General features: G+C 47.1%; 2 protein-coding genes across 4 annotated transcripts in view; one reads left to right on the top strand and one right to left on the bottom strand.

Annotated features, from left to right (window-relative positions):
• The window catches only part of Cfap100 (cilia and flagella associated protein 100), a 24,255-nt gene extending 16,271 nt beyond the window's left edge, over window positions 1-7,984 (top strand). The window contains exons 13-18 of the mRNA XM_021190795.2: window positions 2,180-2,228; window positions 2,340-2,491; window positions 4,801-4,936; window positions 5,658-5,863; window positions 6,425-6,518; window positions 7,871-7,984. Of these exons, the coding sequence (XP_021046454.1) occupies window positions 2,180-2,228; window positions 2,340-2,491; window positions 4,801-4,936; window positions 5,658-5,863; window positions 6,425-6,518; window positions 7,871-7,984 (751 nt within the window). The remainder of the gene's footprint in view (window positions 1-2,179; window positions 2,229-2,339; window positions 2,492-4,800; window positions 4,937-5,657; window positions 5,864-6,424; window positions 6,519-7,870) is intronic.
• Window positions 7,985-8,055: 71 nt separating this feature from the next.
• The window catches only part of Zxdc (ZXD family zinc finger C), a 35,371-nt gene continuing 19,033 nt past the window's right edge, over window positions 8,056-24,393 (bottom strand). For 2 of the 3 annotated variants that reach the window (XM_029534830.1, XM_029534831.1), the window contains 4 exons: window positions 12,860-13,029; window positions 12,666-12,719; window positions 10,940-11,041; window positions 8,056-9,893 (listed from right to left, as the gene is read on the bottom strand). In XM_029534830.1, coding sequence (XP_029390690.1) covers window positions 9,807-9,893; window positions 10,940-11,041; window positions 12,666-12,719; window positions 12,860-13,029 — 413 coding nt within the window. In that variant the 3' untranslated portion in view covers window positions 8,056-9,806. The remainder of the gene's footprint in view (window positions 9,894-10,939; window positions 11,042-12,665; window positions 12,720-12,859; window positions 13,030-24,393) is intronic. The other variant, XM_021190793.2, reaches the window with a different exon arrangement.

Genomic DNA, 24,393 nt, shown 5'->3' with positions numbered 1-24,393 from the left:
TTTTTTTTTTTTTTTTTTTTTTTTTTTTTGGTTAGTGACATTTTCTTGATGACACATCCCTGTCTCTTGGCCCTGGGTGGTCTGGTTAGCCAGCTCCCTACCAGTCTTCTGTTAGCTCTTTATACACCTTGGTGGTGTCCTGACATCCCCCTTTTGCTATTTAGTAATGTCATGTTACCTATCTTTCTACATATGGTGGGTACATCTCACACTCTTCTTAAGGAATCCCTGCCAGCCCTGAAGTCTGCCTTTGTGCAGCAAACTTTCAGTGCATTGGTGTGGATGAAGGCATCTGGGCATGAGAAGTGGACCTCCTAATCTTTGTCATTCCTTCCCATGTCCCATCCTCTGCCTCTCCCTGCTATAGGACCCCCGGGACCCACTCCTTAGTTCTGTACACTGCATCCTCTTTCCTGATGCCTGTGGACAGTGTGCCCTCAGCTGTTCAAGTACCCAGTTTATGCTTATATTGGGGTGTGGGAAACCCCAGCTTCACCAGTTTGTAAGCACCCTTTCTTGTTCATGGTGGTCTTGTCATGGAGACAGACTAGCCACCATCAGTGACAAGGATGTGTGTTGATTGGCTGGGGGCCAGGTACAGAGGCTTCAAGAGGTGAGAGTACAACGACAGCTACCTAACCAACATTACTTTAGCCTTGAACTCTGTGCTGGGAGAGCTGAGGATATAGGTACTGATTATACTGGCCTGGTTTTGAACCCTGGTCCCTCTTTTTATCATCAAGGATAGTGCTTCCACTTTTAACCTTTCACCTGATAAATTTATAGTACTCAGAGTATATAGTCTGTAAACTAGGCACACAGACCAAACACTCACTGATCAGGAATCATAAGGGAATTTAAAGAACCTCTTTGGTACTCATACACTATTAACATTAAAAGAAAAGTCAAATTTGTGTACAAGATAGGTATGCTTGTTTATATTACATAAATAATTGAATCTTGGCTAGATAGTTGATAATGCTCGAGGCAGAGCATCTTTAGTGTTTTTAGTTGATCACTTTTTGATTTTAGAATCATCAATTCTGAGAACACAATTTGACATTTATATATATATATATATATATAAAATATGTCAGAGGCATGCTTAGGGACAATCCAAAGATATAATCTGATGTATGCTGAGGAATGAGCATGTGCAGTGGCCATGATGTATATGTTCAGAACTAAGTCTGCTGTGAATTCACAAACAGCTCACATTATTTGACTTGTAATTAAATTCTAGTTACGTAATGTTAGAAGACCTTCCACTGTTGCCCAGATTTTCCTAGTTCTCACATTTAGCTACATACACACAGTTTAGGAAGCCAGACTCTAGGAACTGGGCTGCTGCACACACAACTGGATGGGTTGTGAACTTCACAAGGCCACAACTGAGAAGGCCATATCCCTTTGGAGGGCAGATTCAAGGCAGTGGGGCTCAGCAGACTTCTGGAGTACCTTGAGCTGGTAGCTGAGCTGAACTACCTCCAAATTCCTCTTGTAACACAGGCCCCAGAAGGTGCAGTGGTGAGGCACAGGCAACTTTCCCTGCTCCCGCAGTTCTGTGTACCATTATATCTCCATTTCTACCTCGGATTCCTGGGCAGCTGGCAGAGCCCGGCTGGAGTGGGTGGGTGGGAGCCACTGGGAAAGACTGGGAAGCATGTGGAGGTGGGCTCCACACAGTGGTGAGGCCACGCAGCCTCCCTGAAACCCAGTGAGCCGTCTCAGGACAGGCATGGCCTGCCTTGTATGGTACTGCTTGGAATATGCTGAGAGGAGATTGGTATGCTCAATGGCTGTAGACTGGACAGATCCCCAGAGCCAATCCAGATGGCCTCAGGGGGGTCACTCAGAAAATGAATGGTAAGTAGGAAGATAGCTGGGAAATGAGGGTAGGTACAAAGGCTCTCTCTGCACCTAGAGTAATGGCTGACAGATCAGAGCAGAGGAACCTAGTGGATCAAGACAAGTCAGTCTTACTCTAACTGGAGACTGCTCACTGAATTTTGAATGTCCCTTGTCTGTGGGACCCTGATGGGGCTGGGGCTACATCTGGGCAATATGGGGTCAGGGAGGGCTGGGGAACATGCTCCATTCATGTCTTTGATCCTTTGACCCCCTTACTACTTGTGGCCTGGACTGGTCCAGAAGCTCTGATCCCATTGTCTGTCCTTAGGTCAAGCACCACGTTTCCATCACAAGACGACACTGACAGCGATGGGGAGGTCTGTGGCTGGGCTCTCACCCCATTTGCCCCTCACCCCCAACCCATCAAGCACCCTGCACTGCCCCACTAAGCCCTGTCCTGTACAGCACCCTCTGCCTACTCCTCATAGGAGCTGGCACTATACTTCACTGAGCCCCAGCAGCTCTTAGATGTCTTCACAAAGCTAGAGGAAGAGAACTTGTCGCTGATTCAGAACACGCAGGAGATGGAGGAGACCTTGGATGAACTGAACGTCACTCTGAAAAACACCCAGATCCGCATGTAGGTCCCTGCTGCCCTCTTGCCACTCCTGCGCCATTACACTACCAGCTGTCTTCCTTGTTTAGGGTCTGGATGCAGGGCCTTGAAGCTATCTGCACTCAGAAGGCCTCAGCGAGGACCTCCTATTCAGCCCTTCTGCCACTATTCAGGCCCTGGGAAGCCAGCTTTACAATGTGGAAGGCCACTACATCCCAGGGCCCTGAGGCAGGCATGGCTTGGAAGGGGCTAGAAGCTGGTCTTCAAGATACTTCAGCCATGGGGAAGTATTAGAGGTCCTCACATAAGACCACTAGCCCCCAGGCTGTGAGGGAGGGAAGACCTGCCTTACTTGGGCCATGGAATGGCTGCTTGGTGGGAACCAAGCAGCAGAAGTGAAGGTGAGGGGGAGGGTACAAGGCCACCTGACAGGCTGGAACCAGACTGGAATGGGTGAGACCTTGAGAGGACAGGTTTGTCAAAGTCTCTCTAGCACAGCAAGGGACCAAGGATCTGGAAAGATCCTGGGGAAACCCAAGGCCCTAAGTGTGGCTAGCTAGGCAACGGGAAGGCTGGACCTGGGTCCACTCCTACCTTGAACCCACTGGACACTCACAGACCCATAATCCCTGCTGCAGGGTGTGGCTGTCAGACATCCCATCCCAGTCTCTTCTGTTGGCCCATTCCAGAGTAGAAGGGAGCTGAGTAGGAAAGGCTGAGCTGGGGTATTAAGGGCCCAGCTACCAAATCCCTAAACTCTGAGCAACTTTTCTTGGATGCCCCAAATCCTGCTAATGAGAGCTTTATGCTGAATGGCAGCGGACAGCAGACAGACCCACACACTGACTGACAGGAAATGCACATGCTAGGAAGAAGACAAGGTGAGTGATGTGAGGGACAGGTGACAGCTTCTGAGAGGAAGCAGTGTGTGGCCCAGCACTCTGTTGGGGAATAGGAAGGAGCCAGCCACTCAGAGCCCCGGGAAAGCAGTTCAGGCAATAGAAGCAGCCAGGGCGCAGGTCCTGAGCCAGCTGAGACTTCAATATCTAGCCAGGGAGCCATGCACTTCATAATTCATCTTACTGCTCCAGCATGGCTGCCCCCAGAATGAAATGAAACTTCCAGCTACTAGGCAGAATTTTTTTCTGGAAACCTGGCAAGGGTTAGAAGCACAAGATGTTCTGTAGAAAGGCCAGGAGCCTCTTAGCTTCTCAGAGGATCTGCTCTCCCCTAACAGAGCCACCCATGCACCCAGCAGCACACAGGTGACAGGCAGGAGCAATCTCTGGAACACTCATTATCTTTTATCAGAAAAAACACAAAATAACAACAACAACAACAACAACAGAAAAACCAAATAAAAAACCAGAAAACAGCTTGTGAGAAAGAGAAAGCAATAGACCATAATTTAGCAAAAGAGCCTTAGATTCAGCTGCAATAACAGATAAGTTATATAGAAAATTTAAGGATTTAAGAGGATGGTTCAGTCAGTAAAGTGCTTGCCTTGTAAGGACGAAGACCTGTGTTTGATTCCAGCTGGGAACAGTAGTGTGCACTTCTAAGTACGGTTTTGGGAAAGAAGGCACAGGGATCCCTGGGGCTTGCAGGCTTAGCTCACAAATACCAGGCAGTGAGTGAGTGAGTGAGAGAGAGAGAGAGAGAGAGAGAGAGAGAGAGAGAGAGAGAGAGAGAGACACGCTGTCTCAAAATACATGCAAGCAGCATGCATTCACACATTTAAGGGAGAAATGACAACACTCCTCAGTCATCTCCGAAGGACAGACAGAAGGAATACTCCTTGCCTCACAGTGAGAACAGCATGTGGCCCTAATGCCAAACCAGACACAGACAGCCCAGGAGAGGAGTCTGGGACAGGGTGCCTCATCACTGTAGGCATAAAGACCTCAAGTTTGGTGAACATCACAAGATCCTATAAGCTTATACTGTTAGTTAAGGGCAAGAGACTAACTAGTGGCTTTTCTATTGACATCTGGAGTAAAGGGTAGGTAGCTCCTTTTTTTTTTTTTTTTTTTTTTTTTTTCGAGACAGGGTTTCTCTGTGTAGCCCTGGCTGTCCTGGAACTCACTCTGTAGACCAGGCTGGCCTTGAACTCAGAAATCCACCTGCCTCTGCCTCCTAAGTGCTGGGATTAAAGGCGTGCACCACCACCGCCCCAGCAGTAGCTCCTTTCTTTACTGCCCTGGAATTCCACCCTGGTTAGCAGAGCCTCAACTTTTCTAGGCCTGTGACCTCAGAACAGTACAGGGCTCTCTGCCTAATAGGTCATGCCTAGTGGAAACCCTGGGTGCTGAGGGAACTGTCCAATCCTGCAGGGACAAGGAGGTCAACCTTCTGAAGCAGTGGATTACCTCCATGATGATATCAATCTCCAAGGAGGAAGAGTCAGCCGCAGAACTGGAGCTCAAAGCCCGAGTCTTCCACTTTGGGGAGTTTCAGGGTGACCAGCAGGTAAGGACAGGGTTGTCTTAGGGCCGAGGCCAGGGCCTGCACCCCAGACCCTGCCCACTACCTAGATTCTTGGTGTGACATGTGCCCAGGGCTGTCTGCTTACCCATTCCCTCAGCTGCCTACACTGCCTCCCAGACTCTCAGCAATAGGGACCAGGTCCTGGTCAGGAGCTTAGCAAACATACACATAGAAATATCATTTGCTCAGACAGGTTTTGGTTCTTTCCAGTACTACCCAGTGCCTTGTGTGACAGTTACCAGGCTGGGGGCTTCTTTCTGCCTAGCCAAGAGCGACTGGGCACTGGCTGTGGCTAGACCTCACCTTTTGCCTGCTGGTGTTTATTAGTAGCTACTCAACACCCACACAGCAGTTACCTGCTTTCTGAATGTCAGAACAGGCTCAGAGACAGATGAATTTATCTACCCAGGGATTCACAAAATGTGGTCCTGCAAGGAGCTGGGGCCAGTGCATGGCTCCCTAGAACACAACATTGGCCCTAAGTGGGTTTGCTAAGGAAGCTGGGGGAGGGCCTGGGATATGAGCTAAGTCAGAAGCCTGACCATACCTGGCTAAGGAAAGCAGGTACCACTGTTCCACCCCACTCTCTGTGCCCACACTGTGGCTGTTTCATCCTGGCTGGCAAGCCATGAAGACTGCTGTAGGCTATCATGTGAGGGTGATCAGGGACCTGCAGCCATGCCACACTGCTGATTGTCCCCAGGACACGATGTTGGAGAGCCTGAACCACAAGGTGCTGGAAGTTTACCGGAAATGTGTGGGCACGCAGCAGGAGGCCAACCTGGGCACAGTGCAGATGCTGACTGTGGTGGAGCGCCAGCTGGATGAACTGCTGGAGAATATGGAGCGAGTGCCTCAGGTCAAGATTGAGCAGGCTGAGAAGGCCAAGGAGAGGGAGCGGCGCATTAGGTCAGTCACTGTGCCCAATCTTCTGTGGATGCAGGCTTGGCAGTGTCCACCATTATGACTCTCCTGCCCAGAGACAGGCTCGGGACTCTATATCTTAAGGTTGAGGCCATTATCTGTTGGTGCCACAGGGTAGAAGCTCTCTACCTGGACACCCACTTGTATGTGGGGCCCTGGAACATAACCATCTGCCAAATCTATTTGTCTCTCCTAAGGTTGGGGTGACCTCTTCTGGGGTCCTGTACGTGCTCTAAGGCTATTGTCCTAGTTGGATGCTAGGGTGTAGGTCTGTGGGCACAAAGTTAAAGGCATAGATGTGGATCCAGGAACACATGCTTTCTTGGGCCTGTGGTCTGAACCTTAGGTCACTCTCATGGCCAGCATAGCATCTACATAGTCCTGCCTGCCTTCTTCCCAAGCCTTGGCCACTTGCTCAGGACTGACAGGAATGGCAGAGGGGACATTTTCACATGTGAGAGGGCATAGGCTAACTTGGAGCCCAAGTGGGAAAAGCAGAGATCCCTCTCAGGCCCTGGTTTTCCTAAGCCCACCTCTTGTCCCCAGGCTTCGTGAAGAGAAGGCCAAGATGCAGAAGCAGCTGCAGGAGGAACGTCTGCAGCGGGCTCGAGCCAGGGCCCAGGCTAAAATAAAGAAGAAGGTAAGGGGTGGTACCAGGGCCACTCTAGGGTGTACTTCCCAGGCTCTCCAGCCCGAGCTCCAAGGCCTCTCTGCAGGCAAATCACTCTGCTGAAGAAACAGAAAGCTGCTTGTAGTGCCAAACTGGAGTGGGTAAGTCTCCAAAGCCAGGCACTTCTATTGTCCCTGTCATAGGGGCTGTCCTCCTCACCAGGATCAACCTCCTAGATGTACTGCACCCTTGCCACAGAACCCACACCAACAGCCAGTCTTTCTCTCAGTCTACCCCTCAGACAGACCTGGGGCCAAGCAAACTGCCTGTTGCTAGGCCTGTGCCTTCTGGACCTCAAGCCCTTCCCCCACAGAAAAATGGACTGTGGCAGCCTTGTGCCTTCTAGATGTGACAGTACAAAGTCTGGTCCTGGAAGCAGATCTGGAGCCAAGCATAGCCTCTTGAGAAGCAGGAGCTGGCTAGCATCTATGAAACATGGCTGCCCATGCCATTATTTGGGAGATATGAACACTATTAATATTAAGATACTACTAAACATCCCAGTGCTTAGTTCAGAAAGAAAGCTGACATACACTTCCCTTCAGGAGATGTAGCTCACTAAGAGAGAGACTTCCAGGCCATTATCAGGACTCAGGTGGAAGGGAGAACATTACACAGAAATAGTTCAATATTTGGAGGTCTAAATATAACAGGGCCTTCTTAGTAGAATGGCTTTTCTTTCTTGGAGAGGAACTTAAGGGAAGGGGTTGAGGGGTAGAGGGGACGAGGGAGAACACACACTGCCATGAGAAGGATGGCAGGGCAGAGGAGCCTCTTCAGAGAGCAACTTTCAGAGAACCTTCCCAAGCAAACCCAAGAACAAAAGTAAGAGCCAACTAAGTTCTGGGGGGATGAGGGGAGTTGGCAGTAAGTATCACATTCATGATTTAGTCCAACATCGTGTAAGTGACAAAGGCATGGAAGAACTTGGACTAGTTAGCACCATCAGCCCAGGTCCATTGGACACAGCACAGACAGCTTAACTCTGTCCAAGAGAGAGCTGAAAAGTATGGGACTGGGCTTTTATTTATAGAGTGATCACTGACTTTTAGAGGCCAACCTGTCACACTGAAGGTCTCCCATGGAAGCCTTGAGCTCAGAAATGCTTTAGCTCTTGCCCCTCAAAAGGTATGCTCCATGGAGCCTGCATGGTACCTGCTGGTCTGGTCTACATTCTTGGTCCCTTTAGTCAGTACCACCCATGAGTGGCTGGTTTGCATGGCTAGATTTGCTGGCTTCTTCATGCACCTTATGACAGGGGACATGGGGAGCATGGCATGTACATGGCTAGTACAGGCTCACCATGTTTATTTCTCCTGCAGAGAGGCCGGAAATTGATAAGCCGTTCCCATCCACCAGTCATCAAAGTGAAGGAGGTGCGTGAACAGACGCTGATCAATAAGGACACAGAGGAGATGCTCTTCTTCTTCACTTAGCAGCAGAGCTGGCTACAGGCTCGGGAAGAAGTCAGCAGGAAGTGCAGACAAGGACTGTGAGCCTAAGGGGTCCCTAACTCCGTCTCATACTTTCCTGTCAGCCTCCTTACTCATAGAAAATAAAATCATGTTTCTTGGGAGTCTGAATGGTCTGCTGAAGGAAGTCTCTTGGAACCCCTTTTGTCATTTCATCCAAAGCATGTGCTTGAGGGGCAGGACACTATGCTGGTTGTCATCACAAACAGCTACTTGTAGAGAAGTCTAAAACCTGTCCTTGAGGAGGGCAGAATGGTGCTGGCCCTTGGAGACAAACGAACAAGTAGCCAGCTGGGAAGCAGTGGGCAAAGTCTCAACACCGCGCATAGTACCTTGAATGAAAGCAGCGCAAAAGCTTTGGCACGTAACATACCAACACTTTTATTCATTTTCACTAAGGACCAGGCCTATGGCAGCAGGAAGCTCCAGAGCTCAGAGCACAACAGCCCATCCTGTCACTTGGAGACACATAATGGAGGCTGTGGGAGCTGTGGGAGCAGCTTCTCTGCGGGGTGGGCTCTGAAGGCAGGCGACAGTGGTACCAGGCTGCCTACTGAGTGTCTACGGGGGTGCTGATTACAGCTAGGCAAGTTCAATCCCTAAACTTTGGCCTGTGAGGCAGGAGAGACATGTGGAAAGGAGTCTCCTCAGGTAGGATTTATAATCCTTTTGTAAGGAGCAGCAGCCAGGTAGCATCCAGAGAAAACTCATGCCCAGTTTCAGGGCTCTCCCCAAATCCAAGAACCAAAGCAACTCAGATGGGACAGAATCAAAACAGTATCTGAATAAGCACATAACCAAAAACCCAAAGCATTTCTGAGTGACCCTGTATCCAGTCCTGACTAACAAATATGTGCAAGGCAACCAACTGTCTCCACAGGGAAGACCAAATCACTCTGTGAAAACACACAAGGCCACATAATATGCTTATCTCCAACCTCAACCATAAAACAAGCCTATTGTTCCAGCCCTACACATCACATACAGCATTCAGAACTCCACTGTAGATACTGCTGACAAGTTACTACTTACCATGAATCCCAGACACAGAATTTAGAAAGATGACTTTAAAAGCCTGAACTCTTCATTCACAAACTATGTGCACACTGTCAATTTAGGAAGAGGTTCTATTAGCAGGCCACTGGCAGGCAGCAGGCCAGCCAATCACCTTTCAGACTAGCTGCTCTGCCAGAGCTCAACCTGACTTTGGCTTCACCATAGCATACAGTGTAGGGAAACCAACACACCCATCAAAACCATTCCTACAGGTGAGAAGCTGTCATACAAGCTCTCAGAAAAGAACCAAATTTCTAGATGTGTCAGACAAATCCTAATACACTACAACTCAGTATAGAGAAGTACCTGAGGAGGGAGCCATGCTCTACCCACTTCCTGCAAGGATCTTTTAATGTAAAAGGTGCTACCCACCTCAGACCCAAGGGGACCTGGGAAGGGCTGGAATGCGCGCACGCGCGCGCGCGCGCACACGCACGCGCGCGCACACACACACACACACACACACACACACACACACACACACACACACACACACAGAGCATGGGCAGGGTGCCTATCACAGAGGGCAACCTGTGGAGGCAGTTTCAAAGTATAGCCCAAACTGGCTCTTGCTGGAACAGAATCAAAGTTCTTTCAATATGTGTACCCCAAAGTCTCAAAGAATCAGACTGGAGTGCTGAGGAAGTGAAATTAGTCTCTCTGCCCACACACAGCAGCCGAGGTCTTGAAGCACAGCCTGGAATGCAATCCTCATTTGCTCAGACTGCTGTCACTCAAGGTCCCGAAGGTTGATAGTACTTCCTGGTACCTGTGCAGTTTCCAGTCCAGTAAAACCTCCAGGTGCTGGAAGCACCTCCTGTAAAACCAAGCAGAAAAGTAAAGGGTAGGGCAAGAAGAGAAGAGGAAGGCACAGCAGAGATATGGCCCACACCTTATGTTCCTTCAAAGAACAATGTGACAGATATAATGGCATAAGCTTTTGATCCCAGTACAAGGCAGGCAGAGACAGGCAGATCTCTGTGAGTTCCAGGCCAGCCAGTGTAGGCTACAAAGGGGGACCCCATCTTAAAAAAAGAAAGAAAGGAAGGAAGAAAGAAAGAGAAAGAAGTAAAGAAATGAAAAGAACTAAAAACAGTGATATTTCTCCAGATATTTTTCTACAGGTCTACTGATGGCTCCATACATATTCAAACACCCATGTACTTTTCTGTTAAAAAACAGCTTATCCTTTCTCATACCCAGCATGCAGTGGGCAGCCTGCCCAGGGAGATGGCATGGCTACATACCCATCACCCTCCTGCTGGAATCCAGTGCTCCTGCTTTGGCACTATAGACTCCAGTGGGTACCTCCCATTCCTTCCTCACTGCCTCTTGCTCTCTTCCCACCACCCTCTCTCATCTTTTTCTCCCTTTTTCTTTTGGTTTTTAGAGACAGGTCCTTGCTATGTGGCCATAGTGGCCTCAAGTTCACAGTTCTCCAGCCTTGGTCAGGGTTACTAGGTGCAACTATGTCCATGACATCTGGTTCAGATTCCCTTTCTTTAGGAAGTCTTCTGAGGGCTTAAAACAGTGAAACAGACATTCCTGAGGTAGGCTGCATTCTGAACCTAGATCTGCACTGGTGACTACCCATTCTCAGCTTACCTACTCCCTCACATAGCTACTGCACTTATCTAGGTATAGCTTATTCGTGGAGAACTTAGAACCAGAGAGTGCAGTAGTCCCAGGCATACTGTGACCCTGACTACCTTTTCAAAAAATTGCAAAGTGGCTAGTGTGACCATCAACCCAATGGGCCTCCAGGGCAGGTCTGTGGCAGCTGCTAACCCATGCTACAACCTCCTGACATGGGAAACCTGGGATGAGTTCTACGAGAAGAGCAAGAACTGTAGGCATCCAGACCTGGAGGACGTAGACAGGCAGATCCACGGTGAAGTAGGGGTGGAAGGCAGAGCGCTGTGGGCTGAGGCCCAGTGGTAAGCCTCCTTCACCTGAGGGGTCATCCTGGGGAGACAACATCAAAAATTATTACACACTGGTAACCAGGAGGCAGGAGCAATGGCCCCTCAATCTCATTCACTTTGAGCCCAGTCCAAGGTTCAGCTGAGTCTGGAATTTTCTATTGCCTGCCTTCCCTATGTTTATTATTTCAATACTCAAAAAATGTGCCTGGTCCCAACAGCTCCTTTCCTCCTACAAAGTCCTAAATTCCACATGGATGCCTGAGTGCTTCAAGCTCATGGGGGTGGGGGCTTACCTTTTTCTCTGTTCCCGGCTTACCTACGGGCCAGGGATCTCAAAGCAGACAGCATCTGGAGATGAGGAGGCTACCAGGCCCCCATTAGTCAATCAAGAAAGACTGGTTTTGCCTTCTCAAGTGTGCACTCAGCTACAGCTGCCTATTACCCCCAAACTGAGCACCCTTTGCTCTGCACCCCATCCTTCCACTGCCTTAAGGACCTTCTGAGTACTACTGTTCCACTTCATGACAACAGAAGTGAAGCTGGGGATAAGACCACTTGCCTGAGACAACACTAGTTGTCATACCCAGGTGCATGCCCTTTCTGCCTGTGATGGCATCTTTCCTATGGTCTCTCCACACTTCTCAGTCTTGGGGTGACCTCTGTACGCTGACCTGCACACTGTGTTGTGCTCCTTCGGGTCAGGCCTCCCACTCCTTTCACTGCCCTAATCTCTAGGGAATCCTTTCTCTCTTCCACGGTCCCATGCTGTTCCTCCACTGGGTCAAAGTAGGAGGGGGGAACATGATTTTCAGCTCCTTTCTATACACAAGCCCGAGTCTCTACCCTCAAAACTCTCACCTGGATTTTTTTTTTTTCTCTAGAAATTTACACCCTGCTCCACAGGTTACCCTTTGCCATTTGTCCCCCATTATCTGAGCCCTGCAAGCCTTCACAGCCTTCTAGTCCCAGTCCCACCTCTTTCCCTCATGGCTCTCTCCCAGATGGATCTCACCTGTTGCTAAGCTCTCTGAAGAAACTAGAAAAGCTCTACCCTTAGTCTCTGACACCTAGGTTTGTACTGGCCTTCTGAGGTTTCATCTAAACCTCCAAGTGGTGTACAATATGTAGGTGTGACCAGGCCAGAATATACCCAGATTTCTCAGCTTCCAGACCTCTTCCTTCTCCCACTCTACCTCATCAGAGGGAAGCCTGGGAGTGCAGGTATGTATGGGGCTGCTAAGTGACCTGGCAATGAGCTCCCACAGATGGGCTGTCAGATGCAGGTCGGCAGAGCCTCCAAAAAGGTGGCTAAGCCTTCTTCAGTGATCAGTGAGAAAGGAAGCAGAAAAATCAAAGAGGCCCTGGAATTTTCACATGAGAGCCCGCACTGGCTGCTGTGCAGAGTGCTGCCCAGTAGCATGGCCTAAACAGTCAAAGGAGAGCTTATAGGAGGCTCTGGGGAGAGGTGAACAGTGTGAACACAGCAGTGTGAAGCTTCCACATGGCCACCTTGGGCATCTCAGATGCCTCTGACCTGCACAAGGAAGGTCCCAGGCAGGCCTTTGCAGGACAGAGGCACATACCGCCATGTGCACCTCCAAGGGAGGTGGGGAAGATGGACCAGGTTGAGGGAACTAGACACGGGGTAACACAGTGCCACAAACCTGATACGTCAGTCCTAACAAAGGCAAGGGCTTGCACAGATGAAGTGAGACAGGCTGGGAAGAAGAGAGAGGCTGGGGTTATTAAGATGGCTGGGACAGGACACAGGACTTGGGGCAGTTTACTGAGAGGGCAGAGGCCACCCCTCCACCATCCTGCCCCTGCAGACCTCAGCATCCATATGGCTGGTTCCTACCTGCAGAACAGGGATCTGGACACACTGCAGCCCAGCTGCAGGGGGTGGCACTGGCAGACCTCCACTGGGTACCATGAGAGTTCCACAAAAACAACTGTGCTGGCCTGAGTGGACATGAGGAGGGTTGACCGTGCCACCTTTTACTTTCCTGTGAGCAGAGTCAGAGGCTCCTAAAACAAAGCAGATAAAAACAGCACATCTAACACATGCATCACTGGGCCTAGCCCTGACTGGGGATGAGAGGAAGAACCTTCATGGCTCCCATCATCCCACACAGCTTCACTGACTTGAAAATTGTTCCAAAGAAATTTTCATGAGGGACTGGAGAGATGGCTTAGTGGTTAAGAGCACTGACTGCTCTTCCAAAGGTCCTGAGTTCAAATCTCCAGCAACCACATGGTGGCTCACAACCATCTGTACAGCTACAGTGTACTCATATAAAATAAATAAATAAATAAGTAATCAATCTTAGAAATTTTCATGAGGCAAGAAGAGGTAGAACAGACAAACCTGAGACTTTAGCAGAAAGTCTCAAAACCCATTTACAAAACCCATTGTAAATCCTTGTGCCTGACAGAACCTGACTCAAGGTGCTCTTCTGAGGGCCAAGTCCTATCTCCTCCCTAAATTCCCACAGCTCCTGGAAGGAGAGAGAACACAGTAGCTGGCTTTGCCACGCAGACCAGCCTTCTAGTTGCAGCAGGCTTAACTATCTGCCTTCTGCAATGCCCAGGGCTGCTATGGATCAGCTGACCTCACTCCTGAAGGTCACCATGACCTTGTGAGGGTGGCATCCAAGTGTGCTGTGGTCATGTTCGACACAAGCACAGGGCTTCTTTCTGCCTCTCCCCACCTATAGCCTGCTTTATCTCAGGGTGGGGATTGAAGAACTCTTTTTATTTTATTTTACTTCCCCTCCCTCCTCCTCTGAAGGAATCAACTAGCCTTGGCATATCCAGTTGCAGTAAAATTAGGCCCATCTTCTTCTATTGAGGCTAGACAGGCAGCCCAGATAGGGGAAAGGGATTCAAAGGCAGGCAAGATAGGGTTGTCAGAGATAGCCCCTGCTCTGGCTTTAGGAGTCCACATGAAGAGCCAGCCGCACAACTGTTACATATGTGCTCCCTGGTTGGCAGGAGGAACTCTTTCTTGAAGTGCAAATATTAACTAGGCTGATAAACAAGGTGAGGAGGGCCCATGTCAGGAACAGAGACTGAGCTCCCCTCATTGCAGTGAGAGGTGGATCCACTCCAGTTTCAGCTTACTTGCTGGGGTCTCTGTTCAGAGTCCCTGATGGTCTGTACACAATTTTCCTGCCTAACTGCTTTGTTCTCAGCAGAGCAGGGTTGGGGCTGGGCTACTGCAAGACAGAGCCCAGGGCCAGACATAGCAAGAAGCTTCCCGCTGCTTCTTGAACACTATCCCACCAGCTCCAGAACTATACATGTGTGAACTCTTAAGCTTTTAAGTTCCCTATTAACTAAGCATAAAAATATAAACATATCTGAAATCTTGTATTTTGACATTTTTAGTGTACAAGTTAAAATTGAGTCACCAATGCAATAACTAGTAATAACTAGTCATGCAAACCAAATCACAAGATGGCAGATGTATCATCAGATGCAAGGGAGCTCCCTCAAGAATGGCAACTTCTTATAACCATATAGAGGGCCTTCTTTATTATTGGTCTTGAACTTGTGATTCTCCTGCCTCAGCTTCCTGAGTACTGGGATTATAGGAATGCTTGGCACAAATATTTATAGTCCTATTTTTTTTTTTTTTTTCGAGACAGGGTTTCTCTGTGCAGTCCTGGCTGTCCTGGAACTCACTCTGTAGACCAGGCTGGCCTCCAACTCAGAAATCCGCCTGTCTCTGCCTCCCAAGTGCTTGGATTACAGGCATGCACCACCACTGCCCGGCTTGATAGTCCTATTAAAAAGCCAAATTGTATTGAAAATACATTTCAAAATGACTGGGAATGACTTTTTACTCCCTGTATTTAATGATCACTTATGGAAAGGATAAACATGGTCAGCATAGATCTCTGTTAAGAGATCTGTTAAAAATAAAATACCCATGAATCTTAAATATACTTTCTTAGTTCCTGATAGAACTCACTCAGTATTGAAGAAGTAACAGCCAGGAAGGCCAGGCAGCAAGGGCAGGCATCAAGTCAGAACAGTCAGGGGTGCTTATTCTGATAAAAGGCTGCCTTTAGCTTTTGTAATTACAATAAACACTAACACACATCAAAAATATTACTTTGCAGAGTAAGAGGGTTAAGATAGCTTTTTAGTTTCAAGAGCAGACATGACTGAAATGGTATCTATCTGGTATATACTGTTTTCTAGCTACTGTGCAAGCTGCAGGATTAAGAGTGTAAGGCTACATGTTTCTAGAGTAGCCAAGCCCAGCCATGCTGGCCACCGCCCTGCTAAGCAGGTGCTCAGGCTTATCCTTTGCCTACCTGCATGGCTTCATTATTTATCCTACCCAGTGAAGTTAAAGCTGACAGGTGGATTTTTAAAGGAACTGAGCAAAATATGACAATATGTCTTGAGTGTTTTCTGCAATGTATCTCTGGCAGGCCTTACCCTACCTGGCCTTGTCACTAGCAAGCCCAGGGTGATGTGCTTGTTACTATCATTACCATCTTCCTCCATCTTCTTCCTGTCTAACAAACATTCCCCCCCCCCCCAAAAAAAAAAAACCAAACAAACAAAAAACCAAGAGTCTCTACTGACTCCTCATGGTGCCACTATTTCCAACAGGCCTCGTTAGACTTTGAGCTATGGGTTTTCCAAGTTTGACTAGCACATCAAGGACAAGCAATCATCATGTCCCTTTTCACCAGCCTTTTGACCTCTGCAAGAATCAAATACATCCATGATACAGGTTCGATATCTTTCCTAGATTTTGAGGGAATTGTTCTTGGCAGCTCTCCAATAAAAATAGTGAAGGCCACTATTATTTATGGGTACCTCTTGGGTTCTCAGTTGATTAAGGCCTGTAAGACTGAATGTTACCAACTGCTTTTCTGGTCTTTGACATGGCCAATTATGCTGACAGAAGGCCTAACTAACCAGGAGCCACTTGAAGCTCTAGGTGAGCCTTATCCATTTCCCATATTCCACTTCACCTGAGGGGGGGGGGCAGACATAGTACATGACCTATATAGGTTCAGGGAATCCTGGGATCTTGAGTTCTAGTCCTGGTGTTGATCCCTATTAGCTATTACTGCTCCAAGTTCTAAGATCCTTATCCAGAAAATGGGAACTACACATTTGGAGTTTTAAGAGAGGACTAAGGTTGGGTAAAAGACACAAGGGTTCAGAAACATGCCAGGTACACAAAAGACCTTAGATATGACACCTCTTTTGGACTTTAATATGAAAAAATTTTATTTGTGTACCAAATATAACTTTGAAATGGCTAGAGATCTGTGTATATTACTGACATATCAAGTATTTCCTGCACCTTCATAATGTGATACAGCGACACTTCCCCGAGAGCCCCCCATGACTGGCTTGCAAACCTAGCATTAAAATGAAGGAAAGGCTATCCAGTGACTGGCCCAACTTGGGATCCATCCCATGTGCAGGCACTAAACCCTGACACTATCACTGATGCCATGTTGTACTTGCAGACAGGAGCCTAGCATGGCTGTCCTCTGAGAGGCTCTACCAGCAGCTGAGACAGATACTTACACCCAACCATTGGATGAGGTTGGATGGAAGAGTTAGGGGAAGGGTTGAAAGAGTTGAAGGGGATGGCAACCCCATAGGAAGAACAATAGTATCAATTAACTCAACTAACCTGGATCCCTCAGAGCTCCCAGAGACTAAGCCACCAGCCAGAGAGCATACATGGGTTGGCCCATGAACCCTGGCACATATGTAGCAGAGGACTGTCATATTTGGCCTCAATGGGAGAGGATGTACCTAATCCTGTAGAGACTTGATGCTCTAGGAAAGGTAGATACTAGTAAGGGGGGGTGGGTGGGTAGGGGAGCATCCTCTCAGAGGCAAAGGGAAGGGGGGATGGTGTGAAGAACTCTGGGAGGGGGAACTGGGAAGGGAGACAACATTTGAAATGTAAATAAATAATTGAATATAAAAAAATGCTGTGATAGCTGGTGGTGTTTCATACCTAAAGACCTAGCATTTAAGAGACAGTATAGTTTGAGGCCAGCCTGGGCTACATAATAGATCTTTTTTCAATGCACCCCCCTCTGCTGCCCCATCAGTGGTGATGAGACAACAAGGCAGGCAAAGACAGAAGACTTGGAGAAGCTGACTGCAGCTGAGGTTGGCATTGCACGCAGTCACTTGAACATAATGGCACTAGTCACTGTGAAGCAAACATCCAGAGTGATCTCAGCAGCAAGGAACTACCCCTACCAAAGAGAAGGGACCAGGAAAAATGTCACCAGAGTCTAGAAGAGGGACAGTGCAAAGAGAAACAGACAAGGGAGACAGCTCTGCCATACAGCAGTGGCCTGCTTAGTTCCCCACCCACCGGAGCCTCAGGATCAGGTTCCAGGGGCTACTAGGGGAGTCTGGGTAGCCATCTCTAAGGATATAAAGGCCAAAGGTCATAATTACAAAGCCAGGCATGAGCAATGGGGAGCACTCTGTCCTGGAAGTCACCAGCTGCTACACCATGCACCCAGAGCCTTATTTTGCTTCAGCAAAATGTAAAATGAAGAGGAAATGGTCAGTGAACAGAATATAAATTTACACCTCCTCTAGCACCTTTCAGTCTGTGCTCAATCATTTTACAAGAAGTCCTGTAGACACGCCATACCCATCATAGGAGGCCTGGGCTCCTCAAACAGAAGGGGACCATGAGATATCAGATGGTATACCCCAATCACATCTGCCTTTGGATCTATGAAGAGTTGGCAAGGGTCACTCTTTTGGCCCTATTAATCATCTCCCTGATAATGTGTGTGGCAAAGTTAATGGTGGTTTTATGTTAAAGTTGGGAACCAGCCATCAAGGGCTGCTTCCATCCTCAATCACTAAGAGCAAGGAGGGGAGACAGAAACAAAGTAGTCTTACAGAAGACAGTCAAACTTGAGGCACAGACTGTTCCAGCAGGGAAGCAACCTTGTAAATGAGAAAGGCATGAACAGGAATAGAAATGAAAATGATGAGACTGAAGGAGAGTCCTAAGGTTGGGAATATGGGCTCACCTCTAGGACTGTGGCAGAGTTCAGTGCTACTGTCTTTTCTGCCTTATTATGCCACCTGCCAAAACCAGAGCTGTGCTCAGGAGACTGAAAGAGCCTACCCATGTCCATCACAGCCAGAGCACTGTAGAGAGCAGGCACTCAATAGCCCTCAAGGGCCACTGCCTGAAGGAGCTTCACCACCCTTGGACACACAGAAGGGACTAGGTACAGCTGGAACAGAGGCACCTTGACTAATGGAAAGAACATGTGGTAACAGTGTAAAGTCTACACTCTGCTTTGGACCCTAAAAGCTACCTCCTTCATAAGCCTATATGTTCTAGGTGTGTATGGGGCCCATAAGATGAGACTAAACTCCCGTGGTCAAATGACATCATCCAAATGCACCTAGTGCTTTGGACTTAAATTTCCAGATAACTGTATGGATGCTACTAAATTCTCTCCTAGAAAGAGAAGTGAAGCAATCATGGGCTGATGCCCTGCCTCCCTTTAAGGAGTCCCCTTTCATTCATGATGGCAGCTAAAGGAAGAAGGGAGGAAACCTATGAAACACATGCTTGGAGATATTTGTTTGAAAGTGAAAGAAATTATGAAGATGAGATTACTGACTCAAGGCTCAAGTTGGCCAGTAACTCGCCAGGGCATTTCAACTTCATGAGCATGGCACAGCCACATAGCTCTCTGGCCACAGGCTAGGCTTTGCTGGGAACAGTAGGTCACCTCAGGGCTAAAGCTATGGAATGGAAAGCACACACCCACCTTGGCCTCTCCTTCCTGCCTCCCTGGGAGGGGAATCATACATCTCCATGTACTAGTGAGAGCAGAGAGCCGGGAAAGCCTCACAAGCCACCCAGGAGGAATGGCTACTCTACTGCTCACTTGTAATGTGACAGTTTTAGATTTTAAAGTTATAAAATTGATGTATAAAACTGATGTGTTCTCAAATGCAAAAAGTAAAAATGACCACAATAAAATATTCACAATCTTTACACCCAGAGAGACTATCCAGCATAGGCACCTTACCACTCTATTTCTATGTAAGTATATACACAAATATGTCTACCCCGCACATCCACTGTTTCTTATAGACTGACTTACCAAAAACGTGTACAAAGCATGCAGCTTTGTTGATAGACATTTGAGTTATAAACATTCTCTTGTCAACAGCTCTGATAGAACAGTAGGTGGCAAACGGTCCCTTTACATGGAGTTCCATTTCCATAAGGTAGATGATAAGATGTAGCTGCCAGTGTGGTCATTACCCAGTTTTGTTTTGTTTTCTTCTTGGAATCATCGCTCAATGAGCCTGTAGACACACCAGACCATCTCCAAGAGGGCCTTCCTGGCTGCCCACGCAGCTGCCCTGGCAGTCTTCTGCAAATACTTGCTCATAGTGGTGTTCCTGTCTCCCAACCTTCAGTGTTCTCATCAGATGTGGATTCTGGTCAAGTCTGGTGACAAGATGTGCTCCCCACACCTCTGTTCCTTACGCCCCTCACCTTTCCTCAGCACATGTGTGATGTGGAGAGCAGCCTCCCTGCCTAGTCTGCCAAGGTAACTTGTGGGGGACCAAATGAGTCCTTGTGTTATAGCAGGTAGTACAGTAAGTACTGGCTGTTTTTACAGCTTTTCAAAACCCCTAAACCACTTGTGATCCATAAAGAGCAGCATTCAGTTGTTAGAAGTACACAGGTCACCTCTGCCACATGCAAGGGTGGCCCAGGCTCCAGCTGTGTCCTATGCTCTGGTTTGTGATTCTGCCCATGATGCACCAGCACTCTTTCCCTTCTGGGCTGTTGTGGTAGACATGACAGGCTTGAGCATCTACAGTGTAGTTTCTAGGTATTTCCTTTGCTCTCTTGATCATTCTCACCTGGTGTTTGTTTCTGTCCTTGAGCCTTATTAAACTTTCAAGTTTTTAAAAGTGTCTCCACTCTGTGGGTAGTGTTGAGCCTGTAATGCTTTTTCCTAACACTCAGTTCTGGGGGCTCCTATTTTAAGAAAGGCCCCAAATCCCTCCCACTGACCCTAGCCACTCTGACATCAGCAGGATGGCCAGAGATCCTAACCATTCTTGCTTCCTTCCATGCATGCCAACTGTCAGTTATCTTCAAATGACCTTGCAAGATATCACGTCCCCGTTTTCCCCTCAGTGAAGACCAGAGTTTGACCATGGCTTACAAGGCCTGAACAGCTGGGTCACCTTGGTGCTTCAGCCTTCCCTCTGCCTCATTACACTCTCTCTGGACAAGCCAACCACACTGTAGCCTCAGGATCTCCCTAGGCTGTCTGCCACCTGTTTTCACCCCTGTGGCACCTTTTCATTCCCAGGTCTTATCTTTGCTGATACCTGTCTTCTTGACTGAGAACTGCATAGGGCACATGGGGAGTACAAGCTGATTATGACTATTGTGGTGTATGAACCAGGGTTGTGGCTGAAAGACAGGTACAGATGTGTGCACAAGCAGCCTCTTTTTAAGAAAAGGAAGATCCCTTCCAGGTTCTATCTTCATTAATTTCATCATTTGGTTTTCCCTGTCTTTGCTTATCATGCACTTCCATTCCACTCAGTAGACTGGGTATCTGCTGGTCACTTTTCCTTGGTGTATGGGAGGGAAGAGGCCATACCACCAAGGAGCAACCCAACTCTGCCTTGCAGCTAAGTTCTATTGTTTTCTCCATGTAGAAGTTGTCTTCTCTTGCCTGCTTGTGAAATTTCCTCCTGTGGTGCTACTGTAACTTGCAACCACATTTCCTCATTGTCCACTGCTGCTCTGTATGCAGATAGCAGACATCTCTTTTAAAACTGGATAGTTAATCACCTAACATTTACTAAATTTTTAGATGAATCTCTTGGGTTTTCCAACCAACAGTGAAGTCATCTATAAATTATCACATTGCCTCCAAAGAATCTACCTTAGTTCTAGTTTTGGTTTATTTCCAAGGCAGGACCCTCTAGAAGGACATGAACACCTGTGGAAAGAACAGTAATATAGAGACTCCAAAGGTCCTGGACACATCTGTAGAATGCCCTTGGAGCACAGCATTAAGTGGGTGCTGGCTGCTAATCTAAACTCACCAGGTGGCTGAGGATAATTTTGAAGCCCCGATCCCACGTTTTGAGTAGTACAATGACAGGTGCATTACATCACACTCAACAGAAATCATTATGAAATTTCTATTCCACCAGTGATGCCTATTAATTTTTAAAGAAATCCAACTAAAGATCTATTGAGGGTTGGAGAGATGACTCTGGCTAAGAGTGCTCGTTATAAAGAAAGCACTTGGGTCTGAATTTGCCATCACCAGAGCCAAAATCAACATGCCTGGGCATGGCTGAGCATGCCCACAACCCTAGAAAAGGCAGGAGGGAACGGCACAGAAGCAGGACTGCTGGTGCTACCTAGAAGACAGAGGGCTAGCTCTAGGGTCAGTGAGAGGAAATAAAAGAGTGGTAAGTACAAGACAGCTGATGTTCCTTCCTCTGGTCTTTGCACAAAACCCTCTGTTGAGAAAACAACTATGCTCTTCACTGGCCTCCGATTAGGACTGACTCACTAACAGATCTACCATTAGGTAGTTTTCAAGCCCTGTTTGGTCTGAATATAGAAAATACAAGATGCTGAGGATGCTGCTTGGAACTTTGTATCTATTATGTTTTAGGAAGCTTCAATGGCCACTCTGTGGTGATAGCACATACTGTCCATATCCCAGGTAAAGTAAGGTATGTAGCTATTGCACGGTAGACTGACGTGTACTTTTTCCACATTACAATGTTCACATTTGTCTTTCAGAATGATGTGCTGTTACAAGTACTATAATGTATCATACAGTGTGTGGGATATGTTTATTTCTGTTCTTCTGTTGTTTTTCCTTGGTTCAAGAGTCTCAGCAGAAATGGAAGCCAATGGCCTAGAGAGCTGTGCACATTAAGAATATGCTTTGTTCTAGTTCCAACCTGAGCAGGTAGTTACTCACGACTGGTTGTAATGTGCTTATTTTCCACCTTGTTCTTCCTTTTTTTAAGGAGGCTGCCTGTGCACATAGCTGAACCTATCTTTTAGCCACAACCTTGTTTCACACAGCAATAGTCATAATCAGCTTATACTCTAAGTGGCCTATAGTCATTGTTTCATTTAATTTCCACAAGAGACCCAAGCCAAGTGCTTCTACTGTTCAAGAGCTCCAACTAGAAACTCTGTGATTATCATTTTCTGTTGTAATTAGGCAACCAATTATTCAATGGGCTTTATTTTGGTTTCCAAGTGAATTTTACTTTGTAATTTATACAAGTGGCATAATGCCAAAACTTTTTCCCTATAAAGACATTAGCTTTATAGGGAATTTTCCTCATCCCTCATTTCTTATATAATTTCTACAAATACTGGATATGGACTAGAATTTAGTAAATTAACTTCACTAAACCCATGAAAAAACATTCTTCACAGCGTCATTGTTTCTGCTGTCTGCAAACAAGCTAAGTGAGTCACTTCCACTACTGCTAGGCCTTTATTTATCCTCTCCCCTAGGTTTCTATCAGTCTCACTTTGTGCTGGTTGGGATGCCAAGTTTTCAGAATAAATGTCCTTCAGCTCTGCTGTGGGCCACACATGGACACCGACCTCAGAGGAAGAGCTTTCTGTCTCTACTCTTCTCGTTGCATTATGCCCTCTCCATGCACATATCAGTTCTGCTTTGGGGACTGTTTCTGAGTCACTGCTCACCTTCCTGTGCCTTCTTGTACATTCCCCTAAGGGTATGTTTTGCTTAGATCTATTCAGTCTTTGTCTCCTGGCAATACACTTAAGAGCTGTTTATATTTTTACAGTGACACAGATACCCTCAGGTTTTGGTCACATGTGTCTTGCTATGTACTGTTCCTTCTAATGAGCATCATGTTGGCTTTCATTTCCCTGCTCTTAAAGCCACAGCTAACTGATAAAGAACCTACTTGATATGTGTAAGGACCTAAGTTCAAGCTCTAGTAAAGACCTTCCCTCTCCAATGATATGATATTCTCACATTAAGAAAAAATTCTAATATTTGCAATCCTGTTAGGAACAGCTCACTGCCTGAACTGAAGATGCCAGCAGTACTCTTGTGTATTTACTCTCAACAGCAGCACACTGGGAGCAGCCTTGGATATTAGACCACACATTTTCTAAGAATGCACACACAGTGTGTAGGCCCCACATTTAAGTGCCATCTTTCTGTTTGATAAAGCTTAGACTCCACAAAGGTGTAGTTACACTGGGACTTCTGTGCTCAGAATTACAGCTCATAATCTCCAAGCACAATGTCAAAATGCAGACATCCCAGAAACCTAAAATTTCCCCCTCAGACTTGTTGTCAAATAGCAGCACAGCCCAACTTGGTGTGAAGCCATTTAGTCTGATTCCACACGTAGGAATGTTTCACTGGTAAGTATCAATACAAGGAATGTAAAATACTGTGTATGTACCTCCCAAACGCCATAACATTCTGAATAGAAAATATAGCTCAGAATGATTAAAATGGTATTTACAAATATTTCCTAGCACGGGCCACTGAGAACCTAGTATATATATCTCACCAGCATAGCCTTGGACCCACATCCTGGTTGTAAATACCAATCTCCAGTAAAGGAGCCAGGGTTCTCTGTAGAAGCAGCTGACTGCAGCCAGGACAAGTACAGGACAAGTACAGGACAAGTTGAGCCTGGTCAGGCCAGAAAATAAAGAAAACATTTAAAAGACAGTATAGAGGAGTACAGAATCAGAGCATCAACATCAATGCTAGTCATACTATGACCCAATACTGAGAATAACCTAAGACCAGGCCTCTGAGTCTATGATGAAAGTAATGGAGTACACCTAAGAGCGGGAAGAGCATGTACTGTAAGTAGAACCTTAACTTATAAACACCTACAGGAAATACAAATCACCCGCAGAACACCAGGGTCAATTATCAGAGTCACAGCTCACCGTCTAGTGTTAAATCTGTAGAAAACCTGATGAGAGACAGGGTATCTATGGTAAACAACCAGCTTCACTGAACGCCTTAGAGGATGACCTAGGGAATCCTAGAATGTCCTGCTTGTCCGCATGTTCCTGCTTTGTGGATGGTCAGATAGCTCTGTAGTTAAAAGCACTAGCTGTTCTTGCAGAGAACCAAACTTTGATTCCCAGCACCCACATAGTAGCTCATAATCACCTGTAACTCTAGTTCTAGGGGATCTGATGCCATTTTTTGGCCTCTGAGAGTACCAGGCACAGGCATGGTACATGAGCACACATACAAGCCAAGAACCCATATATAAAAATATAATTAGTGCTGGAGAGATGGCTCAGTGGTTAAGAGC

Source organism: Mus pahari, chromosome 2, assembly GCF_900095145.1.
Source record: "Mus pahari chromosome 2, PAHARI_EIJ_v1.1, whole genome shotgun sequence".
In the NCBI taxonomy this organism is placed as follows: Eukaryota; Metazoa; Chordata; class Mammalia; order Rodentia; family Muridae; genus Mus; species Mus pahari.
The sequence above is the reverse complement of the archived record's forward strand: the minus strand, read 5'-3'. Positions and strand labels throughout refer to the sequence as shown.